We start from the raw sequence: 18253 nt of genomic DNA on the forward strand, positions 1-18253 counted from the left end.
TGACTATGATGACTTACTTTATCTAAGGTTCAGTTCCCTGTACGTAAAACGTAGATGGTAAAACCTACTACTGGCTGGTCCAATGGTAGTGGGTTATCAGAACTTACTAACATTAGTGTCACTAAAGTTGATATTTAACCCCCCACTACTAAATTTGACTGGCTTTAAAAAATAAAAAAAAAAGAACCTACCTACTTACAGCATTGTTAACTGGATTAAATGCTGTCAACAGTGTGCAGCACATATAATCAGTTAATATTGATCATAATTATTATCATTTTTCTATTTTACATGAATTTTATGATAATAAAATATAAAGTAGAAAAACTGGCACAGAGTAAGAAGTGAGTGTCAGTAATTAGTGTTATTAAGCTGTCCACCTACATATTATTAAATGCATTCACCTGATTTCAGTAGTGCCTCTGGAATTTTTAGAGGTTTAGGGGTGGCAATCTGCATGGAAAGTGAGGTATGGGAATTATGCTGAAGGTACAGGGTGAATAGCAAACACATCTTAAGATTTTATTTGAAGCACCTTTCAGGGAAAAAGGGACATTTAATAGAGATTATTAGAGAGGCTAAGGCTTTCCCCATGCACTACAGTACTCTCTTATCCCAATCAAAGCCACCGCCTGCTTTCACAAATAAAATCACAAATTATCAAATCAGGATTAAAAAAGAGGAAAGATTATGTATATGTTTTTGAAAAGAAGGAAAGGATGTGGGAGAAGGATTTAATTAAGGTTTTTTTCTATATCCAGCATTCATCAATCTCAATGACTTAAAAAATAAAGATCTTTGACACAACTAAACTCATTTAATGAACAACGGTGGTTCTTTACAGGCTTCATGAGAATGCAACCAATGTAAAGGCCTCCCTCTCCTCTATGAAATTATTTACTAGAAGGTAAATAATTCCTCAACTAAAGCAGGTCTCACTGACTTTACTTAAAGAATTACCTTCTCCGAACAGAAGCTTTGTATGGCTTGGGTTACTTTAGGATTATCTGGGTTAAAAATGTCCAGATGATTAGCCAGAACAACATCCTCCATAAAAAACTGCCGCACTGTCTGAAGAGGAATTTTCTGCATATTCATCTTCCTCCCTTTAACACGCAGCAAACCAACATGTCTAAAATGGAGAGAAATGAAAATCTAGTCACAATGCAAATTTCCTCAGGAAAATGTGCACATAAAAGCTATCATATTTCTCACTTATTTTCTAAAAATATTTCTTCATAAAATCATACCCTTAAAAATAAATGTTTCTGGCAATTTAATCTTAACATTATCATCAAAGGAAAAAATGGCATTCTCCTTCCCCAGAATAAAATCCACTCATCCATTATTCTTCCTGCTTGAACAAATATACAGTCTCATATGGAAAGACAGACATAACAATAAGTATAGTAAAATGTTATCAAGGCCATGAAAGCAGTATATATAGACTACATTATGTATAGATGTATTATGTATATACGTTACATACATACATAAAATGATTTAGCAGAATCATGAAAAAAACCCAACATACACCCTATTACCATATTCTTTAAACCTATTATTATCATCATAGCAATCAGAACCTGAGTACATTCAAAGGGTAAAACCTGTTATAAAAATTAATTTTAATCGATGTTAAGTACTCTTTTTTTTTTTTTTTTTTTTTTTGAGATAGAGTCTCACTCTGTTGCCCGGGCTAGAGTGCCATGGCATCAGCCTAGCTCACAGCAACCTCAAATTCCTGGGCTCAAGCGATCCTTCCTGCCTCAGCCTCCTGAGTAGCTGGGACTACAGGCATGCACCACCATGCCTGGCTAATTTTTTCTATATATATGTTTTTTAGTTGTCTTATTAATTTCTTTCTAATTTTTAGTAGAGACGGGGTCTCGCTCTTGCTCAGGCTGGTTTCGAACTCCTGAGCGCAAACAATCTGCCCGCCTCGGCCTCCCAGAGAGCTAGGATTACAGGCGTGAGCCACCGCGCCTGGCCAGTACTCTTTTTTATCACATCATTTCCCCCAAAGAGTTAAAAGAAATGAAATATGCTATAATATTGCATTTGTAACCAGAAAAAAAATCTCGATTTAAGGGAATTTGTTTATAAATGGACTTTATGAAATTAGTAGTCATCACCTGTAGCATCTAACTTAAATGTAATAAATAAAAACGTTAGTCTTGAATATGACTAATGAGTAGCAAAATCATTAACACCAATTGCATGCCCTGTTATTGAAAATGGCTTAAAATCTGGGAAAACAATAAGACTATATAGAATGATTAATCTTCATAAATAAATCCAACGCAGAAATAATAATACTGTCAGTACCCTGAACTTATGGGATGATTAGATTATTATAGCAAAGATTTCTAAAAAATTGATTTGAAATATATAACAATTACTCACTTCTTTACTGCTTCTCCTGGGGAAAGAGAAGTAACCACTGAACTTCCAGGTTGTGATATATAAAAGAGTTGTTGTTCATTTTTGGTTGGAGCTATTTTACACTCATGCTCATGGCCCCAAATAACAAGATCAATGAAGTCATCCAAAAATTGTTCTGGAATAAAGTTAGTGCTTCCATGTTTACTCCTATACCAAGATTTTGAAAAATAAATAATGTAAATTTGCAGTCATATAGAAAAATTTCATATTAAGTCTATAAGAGTCTTTTGATCCATTCTCTGAAGATTTATTACATCACTTTCTGTGCCAGAAACTGTGCAAGGGATTAGAAATGCAAAGATAACTAATATCTAATTCTTGACCTCACTAGGTTTACAAACTTGCAGAACACAGAGAAGTAGGAACCTTAAAAAAGGAAACAGTCAATTCTACATTTAGAGGAAGATCATGAAAGGCTTTATGCAGGAAGGACTCCCCCTTTGGTCATGTCAGAAAAGCATAAACTCTATCAATAGCAGAAACCTATAAATCAGTATGATTATATACAAAAAAAAAGAATATGGAAAATGAAAGTGAGTTAAGTATAAATGTCCAATAACTTTTTTTTTTTACTGATTATAAAAATAATGGGAATAAAAATGTCAATCTTACATATGAGATAAGAGTTTTCAATATCAAACATTGTACAAATAAGCGATTTGCAAACTCTGGTTTTATAACTAGACTAGTTATTTAAAGATATATGAAACCCCAGGTGAAGACAAGACGGAAAAGTTTTCCCTAACACTAACTTATATCATTGGAGATTTAAGTTAAAGTGTTCAAATACTTCAACCTAGCATTTGCATAATCCAAACCAATAGTTTTTCATTCAGCAAACAAATATCTACTTTATGCTAGATGTGCCAGGGTTCTTCAAGATATTGAAGACACAGCAGTGAACAAAGTCCTTGCTCTAGTGCAGGAATTAAGCAATACACGTTGAGCATTCCTAATCCAAAAATCCAAAATCCAAAATGCTCTGAAATCTAAAACTTCTTGAGTGCCACATGATACAAGTGGAAAACTCCACACATAAGTACTTTTCTTTTTCTTTTTTTTTTTGAGAGAGAGTCTCGCTTTGTTGCCCAGGATAGACTGCCGTGGCGTCAGCCTAGCTCAGAGCAACCTCAGACTCCTGGGCTCAAGCGATCCTCCTGCCTCAGCCTCCAGAGTAGCTGGGACTATACAGGCAAGCACCATGATGCCTGGCCAATAATTCCTTTCTATTTTTCAGTAGAGACAGGGTCTCACTCTTGCTAAGGCTAGTCTTCAACTCCTGACCTCAAGCGATCCTCCTGCCTCAACCTCCCAGAGTGCTAGGATTATAGGCGTGAGCCACCATGCCTGGCCCACACATAAGTACTTAACACAAACTTTGTTTCATGCATAAAATTATTTAAAATCTTGTTAAAATTACCTTCAGGTTATATGTATAAGATATATATAAAACATAAATGAATTCTGTGTTTAGACTTTGGTCCTATACCTAAAATATCTCATTATACATATGCAAATATTCTAAAATCCAAAAATATCCTAAATCTGAAACATTTCTGGTCCCAAGCATTTCAGATAAGGGATACTCAACCTACTATACAATATGTACATGCTCTCGCGTGTGTATGTGTGTGTGTTTAACTTGACAGGCAATGATAGGCGCTATAAAGAAAAATAAAGGGAAAAGTTACATGAAGGGGCATATTATCCTCCATATACATAGGGTAGTCAGGAAAGGCTTCTCTGACAAGTAACAACTGAGCAGAGAACTGAGATGAAGGACAGTATGAAAGGGAAGAAAGTCCTGGGCAGGGGAAGAGCAGATGGCAAAGGTGCTAAAGTGAGAAAGTGTTCAGTAAGTTCAAGGAAGAGCAAGGAGATCAGTGTGGCTAAGCAGAAGGAATGCAGGGAAGACAGACAATGAAATCAGAGAAGCGGCAGGCTGTGTATCCAGGAATTTTTTTTTTTTAATGTAAAAAACATACATCTAGGGTATAAGACTATCACAATTACCAAAAAAAAGCAGGATAACTCTCAAATACAACATGATGCCATTGTGCCTTCATAGAGTGCTGGCTCTTTCACAGAGATGACACTGGTAGGCTGGCTCTAATTTGTGACCTAGAAGCTGATCAAAACATTCTTGTTGAAAGATTTTGCACAACAAAATCCTCTTCTGATTCTTCCTTCTTTTGCAGAGGTAAAAAACCCACCAATGTAGAGAAACAAATGGGAAATAAAATAAAGTGTAGAAGACTCAAGAATTCTCACTCAATCTGAAAAAACCTGTTTTTTGTAACTCTCATGAAAGCAATAAAAGAAGTCATCTATGAATGCAAAGGGTGACAAATGAATCTAACAGTGTTACAGAAGAATCACATAACCACAATGCAGGGAGTGGGAAGAAAAAGAGCTAACTAAGTAACTTTGGAAAATGATGTTTTGACTAGATATACTAAGGCTAAAGACTAAAATAACTTACATAAACATTATACCCAAGTTGGCAAATTTGTTTCTGACACAGGTATGGGTTAGCAATTTTGAAATTACTTTATATGTAAACCGTCATTGAAAAAATAAGTAAATATATTGTAGATAATAGAATCTAGGCTTCTGCTAGAGAAAGAAGTCATAATAAGGAAGGGAGAAGACATAAACGGACCTGTAGGGCTGGATTAGAATCAGCATGAACTCATAGTTATTTCTTTAGCACATACATAGACAAATATAGAAATATAGATGTGTGTGTATATGTATGGGTTACTATTCATATCAATACAAATATATTCCCTTAACTCTGTTTGCTGAGAGAGCCCCATAGCAATGAGCACAGTCAGTATCCATATATGGGTTTCTAAATATCACACTCCAATAAAAGGAATAAGATCTCCTTGGAAAAGTGGTTGATTCCAGGGCTAGGGCAGGAAAATACAAGAGCCTGGAGCATCTTGTGGTGTCATAAAGCTAAGGACATGCTAAAAAAAAAAAAAAAAAAAAAAGGAAAGGAAAAGAAGAAAAGGAAAGAAAAGAGCCTGCAATGGTCAAAGCTGAAACAATCTGATGAACAGCAATGACAAAAAAACTGATAGTACTGGATTATAACGCGAAGAATAAAATAAAGATCCTTAAATCCATAATAACATAAATAAATAACTGAATAAGTAAATAAATGGAAAAGAAGAAGGGACAAACCTTCTTTACAGAAAAATTCCAATTAATAAATTGACAGAACAAGGGAAATAAAAAGTCAATATTACAACACCACAGTATTAATTGCCGGAAACAAGATTACCAATGGATCTTAGGTGAAAGTTTGAAGTGAAACAGGATATTTGCAGAGCCTCAAAGTATTTTTCTCAAAACGCTTATTAATTATGAAGCAGAAAATGGAAATTTTACAGTGAAGAAACCTGGTATACACCCCCCTTAATCAAAGGATCAGGGCTAACATCACCAACAATGAGACAAATCAACATCGTATGTTGACTACCCCTTCCCCTTACCAATGCTGCCATTCTACCTTTTATCCTGGCTGAAATTCTTGGAATTTCTTATGATTTTCCCTTCCAACTTATTCCTACTTTAGCACAGTACAAAGTGTGACAGAACTGGGAAGCCCCAAGCAAGAGAAGGAAAAACTTCCAGTGGTGAAAAGGTACATGGAGACCACACATATCAAAACTCTGGCCTGATCCTTCTTTGAAACTCACACTGTTCATTAGTAAACTCAACACATAAGGCAATACAAGTCAGCCTCCTAAACTCTTTCTTTTATCCAACTCTGAGCATAAGTTTGCATTCAGTAAATGCACAGATAGTCTGCATCCAATAAATGTGTTCAACACAGCTGACCCTCTATATCCACCATTTCTTGGATTCAACCAATCATGAATCCAAGATATTAAAAAAAAAATACCAATACAACAATAAAAAATAATACAAATTTTAAAAACAATACAGTGTGACAAATATTTGCATAGCATTTACATTGTACTAGGTAGCATAAGTAATCTAGATTTAAAGTATACAGGAAGATGTGTATAGGTTATATGCAAATACTACTCCATTTTATATAAGGGATTTGAGTATCTGAGGATTTTGAAATCCACAGAGCATCCTGGAACCAACCCCCCCTTGGATGCAGAGGGATGGCTATAATAAATTATATAATCTGGCCTCAAGTCCCTCAGATCCGTTGTCTACAACTTCTCAGGTTTGTCCCTCCCATCTCACTGCCATCACTGTCCCAATCTCACATTTTTTACTGCAATGCTCACATAATAACTCTTGCTTCTTTAAGTCTCTCTTCCTTTCAATCAATCCTGTACCTTAACAACAGATTAGACTTCTTAAAACTACTAATAAAAGAAAGCTAATCTAGTTATATATTTACATAATTCTGGAACACCTGCATATATGCACTGGGAGATGTGTCTAAGAATGTTTATTACAGCAAGGTGTATAAAAGCAAAAATCACAAAAAGCGAATGACATGTTCATTAACTATTCACATCAGTAAAAATGAATTACATTTCTATGCAGCAAAATGGATGAAATCTCAGTAATGTAACGCTGAGCATTAACTATTAAATATACAGCATGATACAATCATGAATATATATATGAATAAACAATAAAGAAAAGTAATGGAATGATTAATCCAAAATTAAGAATAATGAGGCAGATAGGATCAAGGAAAGGGATGGGATAATGTACTGATAAGATTCTGTATTTTTGCTGAATTTAGGAATATTAATTCTATGGTTATTATTATGGCTTATCCATATGTTAAAAATATTCTTTTAGAGGTATTAATATATACTAAGAAAATTTTCAAAACAAAGTCACACAAAGCTAAGTTTTGCTTGATCCTGTACTAACAACCTTAAAAGATTCAGGGCATTTAACTGAAATTGATGAGCTTAGAAACAGAGATTTGGGAAATCGCAGTACTTGGCTCAAAAATTTTCAGAGAATACTTTTACCTGTTCTGATGAATCACAAATAAGTTAAACCAAGAGTTCTCGTCTTCTTTTGGTCTCAACATTGTTACTTTTTTATTGACAAACATTCGATAGAGCCTTTCATCTGGAATGGAGCCTGAAATGGACATTACATTATTTTTAAATTGTTTTCTTACTTTGGTTTAAAAAAAATGAATATATTTTGCTTCTAAATTATGTGTTGTCCCAAAGTATTTCATTTTACTGTTTAGAGATATATTTAATTCCGGAATCATTGACTAATGAGCATTTCCAGGTTCTTGACAGCAGTTAATTGTATTCAAAAAATGTTTTCCATTTCAGGAGTATACACCTTTAAAATCAGGAAAATGTGGAATAAAAATGTGAGTTGCCTATGCTTAAATTCTTATTAAAACTTCTAGTTTTCACTATCCTTTTATTATAAATCATAAGTATACATACTTTTGATGTGACATATACATAATATGCACAGAAACAGATATTGAAAGGGATGAGATTCAGTATTTAAAAACGCAGTATTCTTATTTATATTATAAAAGCAAAAGATAAATAAATAAAAGTATTATGCCTTTTAATAATTCAATGACTTTCAAATAATTCTTTCTATACTCCATAGGCTCACCTTGGTCTAGGGAAAGAGACCAGCAAAAACAAGTCAACAAAATAATTACAAATTGTAAATATTATAAAAGGGGGAAAAGCCAGGATACTAAGATGGAGAATAACAATACAGGGCAAGGGTACACTGATTAGAAAAGGTCTTAGAGGAAAAGCCAACAATGTCGAAGTATAGGAACTAGAAGTGGCCCAGCTCCCAAAGAGAATTCCTCGGGTGTGGCCAATGGAATATATAGCTGAGGTAGAATGCAGAACATATAAGTGAGACAAAAAAATCAAGGCATTCAAAGCCGAGGACATTAGGAAGTTAATCTACTTAGGCATTGAAGCATTGAGAACACTGACAAAATTAAAGGTAGGTAGGTAGGTAAAAAGTCTGAGGGAAAGGGAAGGCAGTTTAGCCAGACGGCATAAGCTTCAAGGGAGCAGGGTGTTTGCAGGCAGGAAGGGAAGTGGTGGTGGGTAGCAAGGAGAACAGTGATCCCCTCCTCTGCCCAAAAACCATGGGTGAGAAAACTGCATGAGACACAGGAACCTCAGGGCCCAGCCGGGCTTCACCAAAGGTCAGAAAGTGGAGGCAACATTCAGAGAAGAAAATGAGAACACTGAGGACTATGCCAATCACAGAAAGACTTCTAGAGTTTACAGGGAAGGGTTGGGGTGAGGGTAGGGGTGGAGGGTGGAGACAGAGTTCATTTAAGGAAAGAACAATAGGATAAGAGTCGGCAGAAAATGGATGACTGGAGAGATGTGTTTCTGGTGCTGACTGAGGCATAATGGACCTGTCCTTAGTCTGAATGTAGGAGAAACCGTTTTCTGGAGACTTGATCCCTAACATTGCAGTGATTAAAACAACTGTTACAAGCTTTCTTTTAAAAAAGTATATTTCACTTCCTGCTCTATCAATTGCAAAATCAGACATAATACCCAGATTTCACTTTCCATATCTCTAAAATATAAATACCCATGATGCTTTTCTATTTGCAAGAGATTATGAAAGCTGGACAAAGACTGTAAACTAGTGGTTACTGTATTGGAAAGTGAAGCTTTAGAACTTTCAAAGACTTCAAGATATCAAAATGCAGTTTTGCTAATTATTCTATAATTCTAACATTCAGGATTCCATTATCTGAGTCTAAAGGGAAAAAAAAAACAAAAACAACAAATAGATAGTGAAGGAAAAATATTTTTCACCCAAACTGCTATTAAAAACAAGTATTAACAGCTATTGGTCCTTATTATATACAAAAAAATTTTTACCAAAACCTTTCATCATTTTTTATACTCACCAATAAGGAATAATCAGATTTGCCCCACTTTTTCCAAAGTTATCTCCAAAATTTTATTTCCTAATTGTTTAAACAATCACTTATTGACAAAATAATAAAGTAAAACCATCTTACCTAAACCATATAGTGCAATTTTTGTGCTTCCTTTTTGAAGCAAAACTGGACTAATGTCTATCTTCTCCACAGACATTGAACGTCCAAAGTGATTTACAAATCCAGCACAACTTAAAATATCCAGGGCACAGAGTGCATCTGCCTATGCAAAATAATTTCAAAGAATATTAATGTGTATACAAAAAAAGGTGATCTGTATGCATATCACCTGTTAAAAGCATACTTCATGTACTAGTTACAAAAACACAGATGAAGATGTCTTCTCAAAACAAAATTACAAAAGTAAAAGTATTTGCCACCTTTTTTCTATTTGAAATCACCTACAGCAACTGGAATCACAAGCTAAATACAAAGTTAACATCTCATCAAAGCTTATCATGATGTCTTGGCCACTAAAAAATAAACATCAGCCATGAAATAAATGCTTTGTAATATTAAGCAGACCTCTTAAAACCTGGGGAAAGAAGACTATAATTAGTGATTCATAATATTAATAACTAGATAAAACAAAAAGAGACTTTGAGTTTAGGATCTCTAATTTTACTGCCACATCAAATCTGTAATAAAATAATCTAATATAGATTTAAAGATGTTTGTGACACAATCATTTCCTGTAAGTGAGATTTTATAAGACAGATAAAAAACCAATAGTAAACCGTAAAGCACTTTACAAATATTAGATATTTATTCCTACTCCTGGCTACTTATCGTTTTTTTGTTTTTTTTTTTTTTGAGATAGAGTCTCACTCTGTTGCCCGGGCTAGAGTGCCATGGCATCAGCCTAGCTCACAGCAACCTCAAACTCCTGGGCTCAAGCAATCCTCCTGCCTCAGCCTCCCAAGTAGCTGGGACTACAGGCATGCGCCACCATGCCCGGCTAATTTTTTCTATATATTTTTAGTTGTCCGGCTAATTTCTTTCTATTTTTAGTAGAGACGGGGTCTTGCTCTTGCTCAGGCTGGTCTGGAACTCCTGACCTCAAGCGATCCACCAGCCTCGGCCTCCCAGAGTGCTAGGATTACAGGCGTGAGCCATCGCGCCCGGCCCTGGCTACTTATTGTTAACCTTAGCACTCATGGAGTAAAAACATAGCTCATACACCAATTCTTATTCCAGATTAAAAAAAAAAAAACCTAAAAAGCAGTATAAAAACTTATATGAATGATTAAAAAGTCAGTTTGACTTTCTGATTCAATTCGACTATAAATTGCTGGGAAAATGGGGAGGAATATTTTCCACAAACTAAACTAAACATTTCTAAAATTTGAACTGTAAGAAAACAATAATTACCCCTGTGGGATCATCATGATTGCCATGAATACTAAACACTGGAATTGAAATGTTGAGATTGCCATCTTGGTAGTTCACCCATGGAAACCTTAAAAAAAAAAAAAAAGTTAAGTAAAGTTTCTAAAAGGGACAAAAGCTATTTTCCCTAAGATTCTCTTCCAGAATATTAATGCAATCATAGGCAAAATATATGATCTAAATTGGCAAATGACCACTAGTTCGGAGCTTTAAAAAAGAAAAAAACAAACAAACATAGGCAACAATACATTTCAATTAAAGTTCGAAAATATCTTGACATACTACATTTTAAACAAAACCCAACAACAATAAATGGTGTTTGTGAATTGTATGAAAGAGTGGTACATATGATTAAGGAAAACTTAACAGGCCTTCAAAATTATGAAAACCTTTGTATAAGGTTTTTATTTGTAGTGTGGGGAGAGGAGAAAACCCATGTACTTTAGAATCCAAAAGACCTAGCTTAAAATCCTCAGCTTTATCACTTACTACTCTACCTGTGCATCTGAAAGTCTCCGGCCTACTCCTGCCCCCAGCTCCTCTTCTCAGAGGCAAAGAATGTTAGCAATTTCTAGCGCATCTTTCAAAAAGATCTTATACCTATACAAGTTTATGTGTTTGTGTGTCTTATATGGAAAGTATTATACACAAGTAATCATTCACTCAAGCACATAAATATACTTACTTACTAAAACCAAAGTTGACTGACTGATCACTGATAATTTCAAACTGGACAGGACGATCACCCATACAGTATTTTCTTAATAGCTCGAGGCAGCTATGTAACGTTTTCCTTGAGGGCTTATTTTCATGAAAAAGATCACCACCTAACAAAATAAAATCCACCTAATCAACAGAAAATGGTGTTAAAATTAGTAGGTTTTACAGGTAAAATTTTTGTAAACTATAGATGAAAAAGGTAGAAAAAAATCTCACAAAAGACACTATTAAGTAAGATGATTTAAAATTTTACATTTTATTTATCCAAAGGGCCTTTCAATCTGGCGATTAATCTCACTCCAATTTAAGTTACCAAGCCATCTTCAAAAAAGCCATCTTCAAATTAGTACACCAAGTCCCTGACCCAGGCCACCCAAGGTGATCATATTTCTTTTTTTATTATTCAAATCAAACACAAATTTAGCACTTTAATAGAAAGTACAGGAAAGAGATAGCAAATTCAATTCAAATTATTCACTCAATTCATTCAAGGATTATTCATAAAGTTCCTACAGGTACTGGTAGCTAAGGAAACAGCAATCTACAAAATAGATGATGTCCCTGTCTCATTAAGTACTGACGAGGTACAAGACCCTATACCGGGTCCTGAGGATACAATGGTGAATAAAATATGATCCCTATCCTAAGTATGTGCACACTGTAACGGACGAGACAAACTGCTATGCACCTAAATGTTAAGTCGGTCTCTGACATAACCTGGAATGGGTATGTCAACAACCAGCAACAGAAATGACATTACAGTGAATTCCAACTCAGGGGAGCACAATTCATCTAAGAATAGAGTCCGCGAGGGATGTGCTAACATGGAGCATATGAGTTGTACTATGAAGAATAAATGAGATTTTGAGGAACAGTGTTCTAGGAACAATCTCAGTGAAGGAGGAAAATCACAGGGAAAAAAGGTCTAACACGCTTTCAAGAAGTACACAATCTACCTAAAGAAACTTAAGTTCTTAATTATACAAAGGAACACTGAAATATAGATCACTGTGGCTATACTATTAATAGCTAGGGGAACTTTAATAAAAATGTGGGATTTAAGGTAAGGCTTCAAGAACAAACATGATTTAAGTAAGAAAATGATCATAATCAAAGGCATGGAATCAACAAAACAAACAAAAAATATATTGGGGGAATGAGGAGTTGTTGCTTAATAGGTTATCACTTTTGCAAGATGAAAAGAGCTCCAGAGATTGGCTGCACAGCAATATGAACGTACTTAACACTACTGAACTGCATATTTAAAAATGGTTAAGATGGTAAATTTTATGTTACATATTTTTCACCACTATTAAACCATTTTTTAAAAATATTATTAAAAACTGGCTTTTAGTGACTCCAGGAAACACTGAGAAGAACTCAACTTGCTTCTGTGGTGTTCCTGCCAACAGTGCAAAACTTGAATCTAATCACGAGGAAATACCGGATATATACAGTTTGAGGAACATTCTACAAAATAACTGGCCTGTGTACTCTTCAAAACATCAGGGTCATGAAAGACAAAGGCAGATTCAGGAAATGTACCAGATTAAAGTAGAGGAAAGAGACATTACAACTAAATGCAACACGTAATCCTGGATTAGAACCTGGACAATACCAACCTGCCCACAAATTGCTATACCAGACAATACAGGGACAACTGGCAACATCTTTATATAATAGTATTAAATCAATATGAATTTCCTAGTTTTTATACGCATACTGTGGTTATACATGCCAGTTACTTCCAGATGGTTCAGGAAAAAACAATTGTGTGTGTATAAAGAAAGAGAAGATAAAGCAAATGTGATAAAATGTTAGAAAATCTGGGTGAAGGGTAAGGAATTCTTTGTACTACTCTTGCAACTTTTCTATAAGACTGACATTATTCCAGATTGAAAGTTTTCAAAGAGTCCAAGGAACTAGGCAACAGAAATAAGGCTGGTTAGAGGGCACTGGGCCCATATAACAGAGGACTTAAAAGTCAGGAAGAACTTAGACTTCAAAAGTAAGAAACACAAAATACAAATTAAGGGAAAGAGTGAAAATAGTATGCGTAAATCCTAGCATGGGGCTATTAGGGGTGGAGCAGTTAAGATTAAGGGATGCAGGGAAGGGAAACAGAGGAAACAGAAGGGAAGGAAAGGACAAAGTAGTGGAAAAAAAATGTTTTACGGCCTAAGAGTTAAAAAAATAAGGAGTACTTGCAGGATTCTCTGGCAGGAAACAGACCTCCTTTGGTCATAAGTTTCTCTGCCCTCAGGGAAGAAGAATCCATCTTAAAAGGAGACAATACTAGCCATTCCCTCCATTCAATTAAAAAATTTAAAAGAGTACCTACTGCTCTCTAGATCCTTTCTAGGTACTAGGATATAGCATGATTTTTCACTCTGGTGATGATTTTTCACTTCTAGTGAAGAAGACATATAATACACAAATAACAATTCAATGAATTATTTCAGATGTTGCCATGAGAAAAAAAATAAAGCAGAGTAACATGACAAAAGAGTACCTGGAGGTATCAAGGAAGACCTCTCCAAAAAGGTGACTTGAACTGAGAACTGAGAAGTCAACCCTGCTAAGATCAAGGTGCTCCAAGCAGAGAGAACCAAACATGCAAAGGCCCCAAAGTAGAACAAGCCAGTGTGGATGCAGACTGTGAACCAGGCAGAGAGCTGTAGGAAACAAAGTCTCCTGGTAGGGCCCCACATCAAGTTGAACCTTGTAGTGTGCATTTTATTCTAGACAATGGAAGGCCATTTGGAAAATTTTAAGCAGCAGAGTGGTATGATCTGATTTATTATTTTAAAAGTTCACTTTGGCTGCTACACTAAATAGATGCAGGAGAAAAGAATGGAAGTAGAAGGACCAAGTTTGCAGTCCAAGCAAACTATGACAAAAGGTTTGGACTAAGGTTATTGGCAAGATAGAGTAGTGGAGAGGTTCCATATATATTTAAGAAGAAGAACTAAAGGCCTTGCAGATAAACTGCAGAAAAGTCAAGGTCAGAGTTGTTAATTTGCAAGTCAGCAGCATTTATGTTTATTCTCCAACTCTCTCCTGGGCTCTAGACTGACGTTTCAACTGCCTGCTAGAACTACTCTGAATGTCCTATTGGAATCTCCAACTCTAAATTTGTCTAAATCAGCATTCATCACCTTCCCACATAAAGTACTTCTTCCTTATTTACTTGTTTTTATTATTGGTACCGCCACTCATTCAGACCCAGCACACTTCGGAGTCAATTTCACCCCCTTTTCCCTCATCCCCACGTCCTACAACCAAAGAAGACAAATCCTATCTTTGTAATATCTCCTGAATTCACTTCCTTTTCCACCCCTAATGCCAGCACTTTTAAAAAACGTCAAACTGATCTCTAATTCATGCCATAATACCCTGCTGCCAAAAGACTTTTTATAAATTGGGTACAAACTCCTCAATCTGGCATTTGAAGCCCTCCTTAATGCATCTTGAACCCTCATTTCTAGTCTTTCAGCATGCTTGCTAACACATGGCCTGATGGTAAGCCAAACTGACCTGCTGGTCCTCCAACATTCCTCATATTGTCTCAGTTCTGTGCCCTCACTCCTGCTTCAAATGGATGTCCACTCTCCATGCTCCTCATTTGTCATAAGTCTACCCCTCCTCCAAAGCCCATGTTAAATGCCACCTCCTTCATTAAGTTTGCCTTGCTATCCTCATTTAAATGTGATCTCTTCCACCTCTAAACTCTCAGGAAATGCTGTTTATAATTTTCTTATGGTTCTTGCCACATACCTTCCATCTGAGGATTGTGGATATTTGTCTTATCCACAAACATACTGGTTTGCATGTATGTTCTCTGAAAGCACAAATTTATGACAGTCATCTTTACATTTCAAATAGAAACTGCCACAGGACCCTGCACTCAGTAAACACCCCATAGACATTTATAAATTTTAACAGACATTTGTAAATTTTACTATTTACAAAAGTAGCTCCCACTTGAATTAAGGACACAAAGCATACAAAGTCTGCTTTAGGCTTTTAGTACACTGATATTCAAATAGGCAAAGTGTGCACCTGAGCTTATAACACAAATCTCTGACTTCAGAAGGGAAAAGAACCTGTTGACTAAGGGAATATAGTAGAAATTGCACAAACACAAACCAAACTCACTTCATTTTCCTGGGCAAGTCTTAAAATTTCATCAAGTGTTACAAATGTATCATTTCCTCTGACTGCATCTTTCTCCATAAATCCAAGATGAATATCTGTTGCAACTAAGATTTTAAATGTATTTTCATCATCACTGTATTAAAGAAGAAACAGTTCAATATAATTCACTGAAAGGATATTCAAACAAATTGAGACCTAAACTTATAAGATAAGTAACAGCAGTTACAGAGTAAAGTCATTTTGCTAGTCTTAGACTTTGTCTGAAAATCTTAAGTATTCAACAGGTAATTAACATCACATAATTTCCCTAACCACTAATTCAATATAGAACAAATGTACGTGAATTTTATAAAGGTTCTCTGTTTTAAAAATTTATAACCTTGTAATAACCTGTTTTATACACTGGGCTTGAAAGTTTGCTTTTTTTCCCCTTTTGTTTCACAGCAAAAACCCAAGAGGCTTTGACCCCTATATCTAAACTTGCTATTTATCTAATTTTTCACTTTTCCAGGAAAATCAGAGTTACTTTAAAAAGGATTCGTCTAAGTTTATAAGTAGATTTTATATCAATATTGCTAGTAATTTACATTCAGGTCCCTGAGGACACTTCCTCGACATTACTGTCTATAGAAAGTTAGTTTTTCATTAATAAATTTGCCAAGTAACACAACAGAATTGTTTCAATCTAAATTAAATTCACTAGTATTCAAAGGCATTTTCATGTGAAGCAGAAATGTAATAGTTATTAATATACTTTTAAACTTCATGTAATTTTTAATTCTTTAAAATACTTGTATATCTGAGCTCATCTCCCACAAGTAAAGATGCAGGCATTATTATCCCTGAAAAATGAGAAGTCTAAACACAGAGAAATTAGCTGATTTATCACACAACTAGTGGCAGAAACAGGACTAAAACCCACAATGAAAACTCAGGCTATTTTCTGTAAACCATAATAAACTTTAAAAAATATATTGTATATGTTTGCAAAATTCAAATTTTTATATACAAAAGATATTTCCAGAAAAGATCTCTCTTCAAAAACTTCAAAAATGATATGCACACAGTTCTGATTGCAATATACAAGCAGGTAGTTCAGAATATTTTTGAGATCACTTGACTACATGCTTCCACAGCAATTTATGTGTTTTCACATGAATTCTCTCACTTAAACCTCAAAATTAATTTGAGAAAGGCATTATTATTCCAAGTATACAAATGGAGAAAGTGAGGTAAGGCCCAGAGAACTTTTTTCCACGTAACTTTTACAATCCTTTTATTTTGATTTTATTCAAATTCATTTACAGTTTATTCAATACTAGAGCAATGTATTCTAAAAATCTGCTTGAAGAGAACTACACTAAGATTTCATCACAAAAATTCAAGTTTATAGCTTCGATAATTTAAGATAAAGCCTAAGAACAAAACTTACATACTATAGCACTATACCAAATTACTGCAAAACTCCAATCTATAGCTGTGTATTATCTTTTACTTAATAAACACATAGTATGGATTTTTAAACATTCCAAATATCCTTTTTGATGACTAACATTCCTGTTCATAGGCAGGTTCTTTATTTACTGCTAATTTATTAAACTGCTAATTTATTTTAAAAGTTTTCTTTCATGGTGATCATAGCTGTTGGGCTTTAGAAACCCAAAGTAACAAAGGATTCTAGGAGTCACATGCTTACAGTGCATCTGCAGGACTCATTTTTACGGGCAGTCCAGATCCTCTGGGACCAGGTTCCTCTCCAAGAACCCCTGGGTCCTATGTTCAAATATGTCAGAAAGTACACTCGATTCCAAATTCCAGCAAATTCTGAAAACAAAACTACATAATAAAACACAAATTTTTAAAAAGGCTGCATGTATTTAACCAACATAATAGAAACCGTACACAGTACATATGTCTTACATGAGTAGTTAGCAATTTTGGAAGTCTCATTTTCATCTAAGCAGTTAGTATACTTTTACTGTTTTAATGTGCTAAGAATAGAAAACAACACATCTCATGTGCCATTCTAGTTTCACCACTATGATTAAACTTATCTCCTATTTTCCCTTTCCACACTCTTATGGAAAATTAATGTATGTTAAATAAATGGGCAAAAAGGGTCACATATAGTTCTGGTTTAGCACACAAACAACTCTGTATGTGCAGAAATGTTTAAGTTGCATGCATGGTTTACTCCGGAGCACGGAGACAATCCTGTATTTCCTGCTCAGACACAAGATTTTTTCAAAGGACTGGGCTTGTTTCTGAAAAGAAGGTAGTATAAATAAACAAAAAGCTAGTGTTTAAAGCGAGTGTAAATAAACAAACACGTGGTCTGCAGAAAAACAACTTTAGGCTCCAGCAGGACAACTGAAAATGGCCAACAGACTTGGAGAGGAAGGGCTGCCACCGCGCAACAACCCCTCCCACGTCCTGAGTTCCAGATTCTGTCGGGATAAGAAGCCTCCCCTCTCCCTCAACACGGGACTCAGAAGTCAGAACGAGGAGCCCTCTAGAACCCGTCCCCAGCCGACTCAGCCCATTCTTCCCTGAGAGTCCAATTCACTCTGGCCTTCCGCCCGGGAACCTGCAACAATAGGAGACGGATATGATTTC

At 35.2% G+C, this 18253-nt stretch overlaps 1 protein-coding gene across 1 annotated transcript in view; it reads right to left on the reverse strand.

The window, feature by feature from the left end:
• MRE11A (MRE11 meiotic recombination 11 homolog A (S. cerevisiae)) overlaps window positions 1-17442 on the reverse strand; it is a 72647-nt gene extending 55205 nt beyond the window's left edge. The window contains exons 1-8 of the mRNA XM_012660028.1: window positions 17334-17442; window positions 15638-15770; window positions 11445-11605; window positions 10742-10829; window positions 9452-9593; window positions 7431-7545; window positions 2407-2592; window positions 961-1132 (exon numbers count right to left, since the gene is read on the reverse strand). Of these exons, the coding sequence (XP_012515482.1) occupies window positions 961-1132; window positions 2407-2592; window positions 7431-7545; window positions 9452-9593; window positions 10742-10829; window positions 11445-11605; window positions 15638-15770; window positions 17334-17353 (1017 nt within the window). The 5' untranslated portion in view covers window positions 17354-17442. The remainder of the gene's footprint in view (window positions 1-960; window positions 1133-2406; window positions 2593-7430; window positions 7546-9451; window positions 9594-10741; window positions 10830-11444; window positions 11606-15637; window positions 15771-17333) is intronic.
• Window positions 17443-18253: the final 811 nt, after the last annotated feature.

Source organism: Propithecus coquereli, unplaced genomic scaffold, assembly GCF_000956105.1.
Source record: "Propithecus coquereli isolate 6110/MARCELLA unplaced genomic scaffold, Pcoq_1.0 Scaffold65, whole genome shotgun sequence".
In the NCBI taxonomy this organism is placed as follows: domain Eukaryota; kingdom Metazoa; phylum Chordata; class Mammalia; order Primates; family Indriidae; genus Propithecus; species Propithecus coquereli.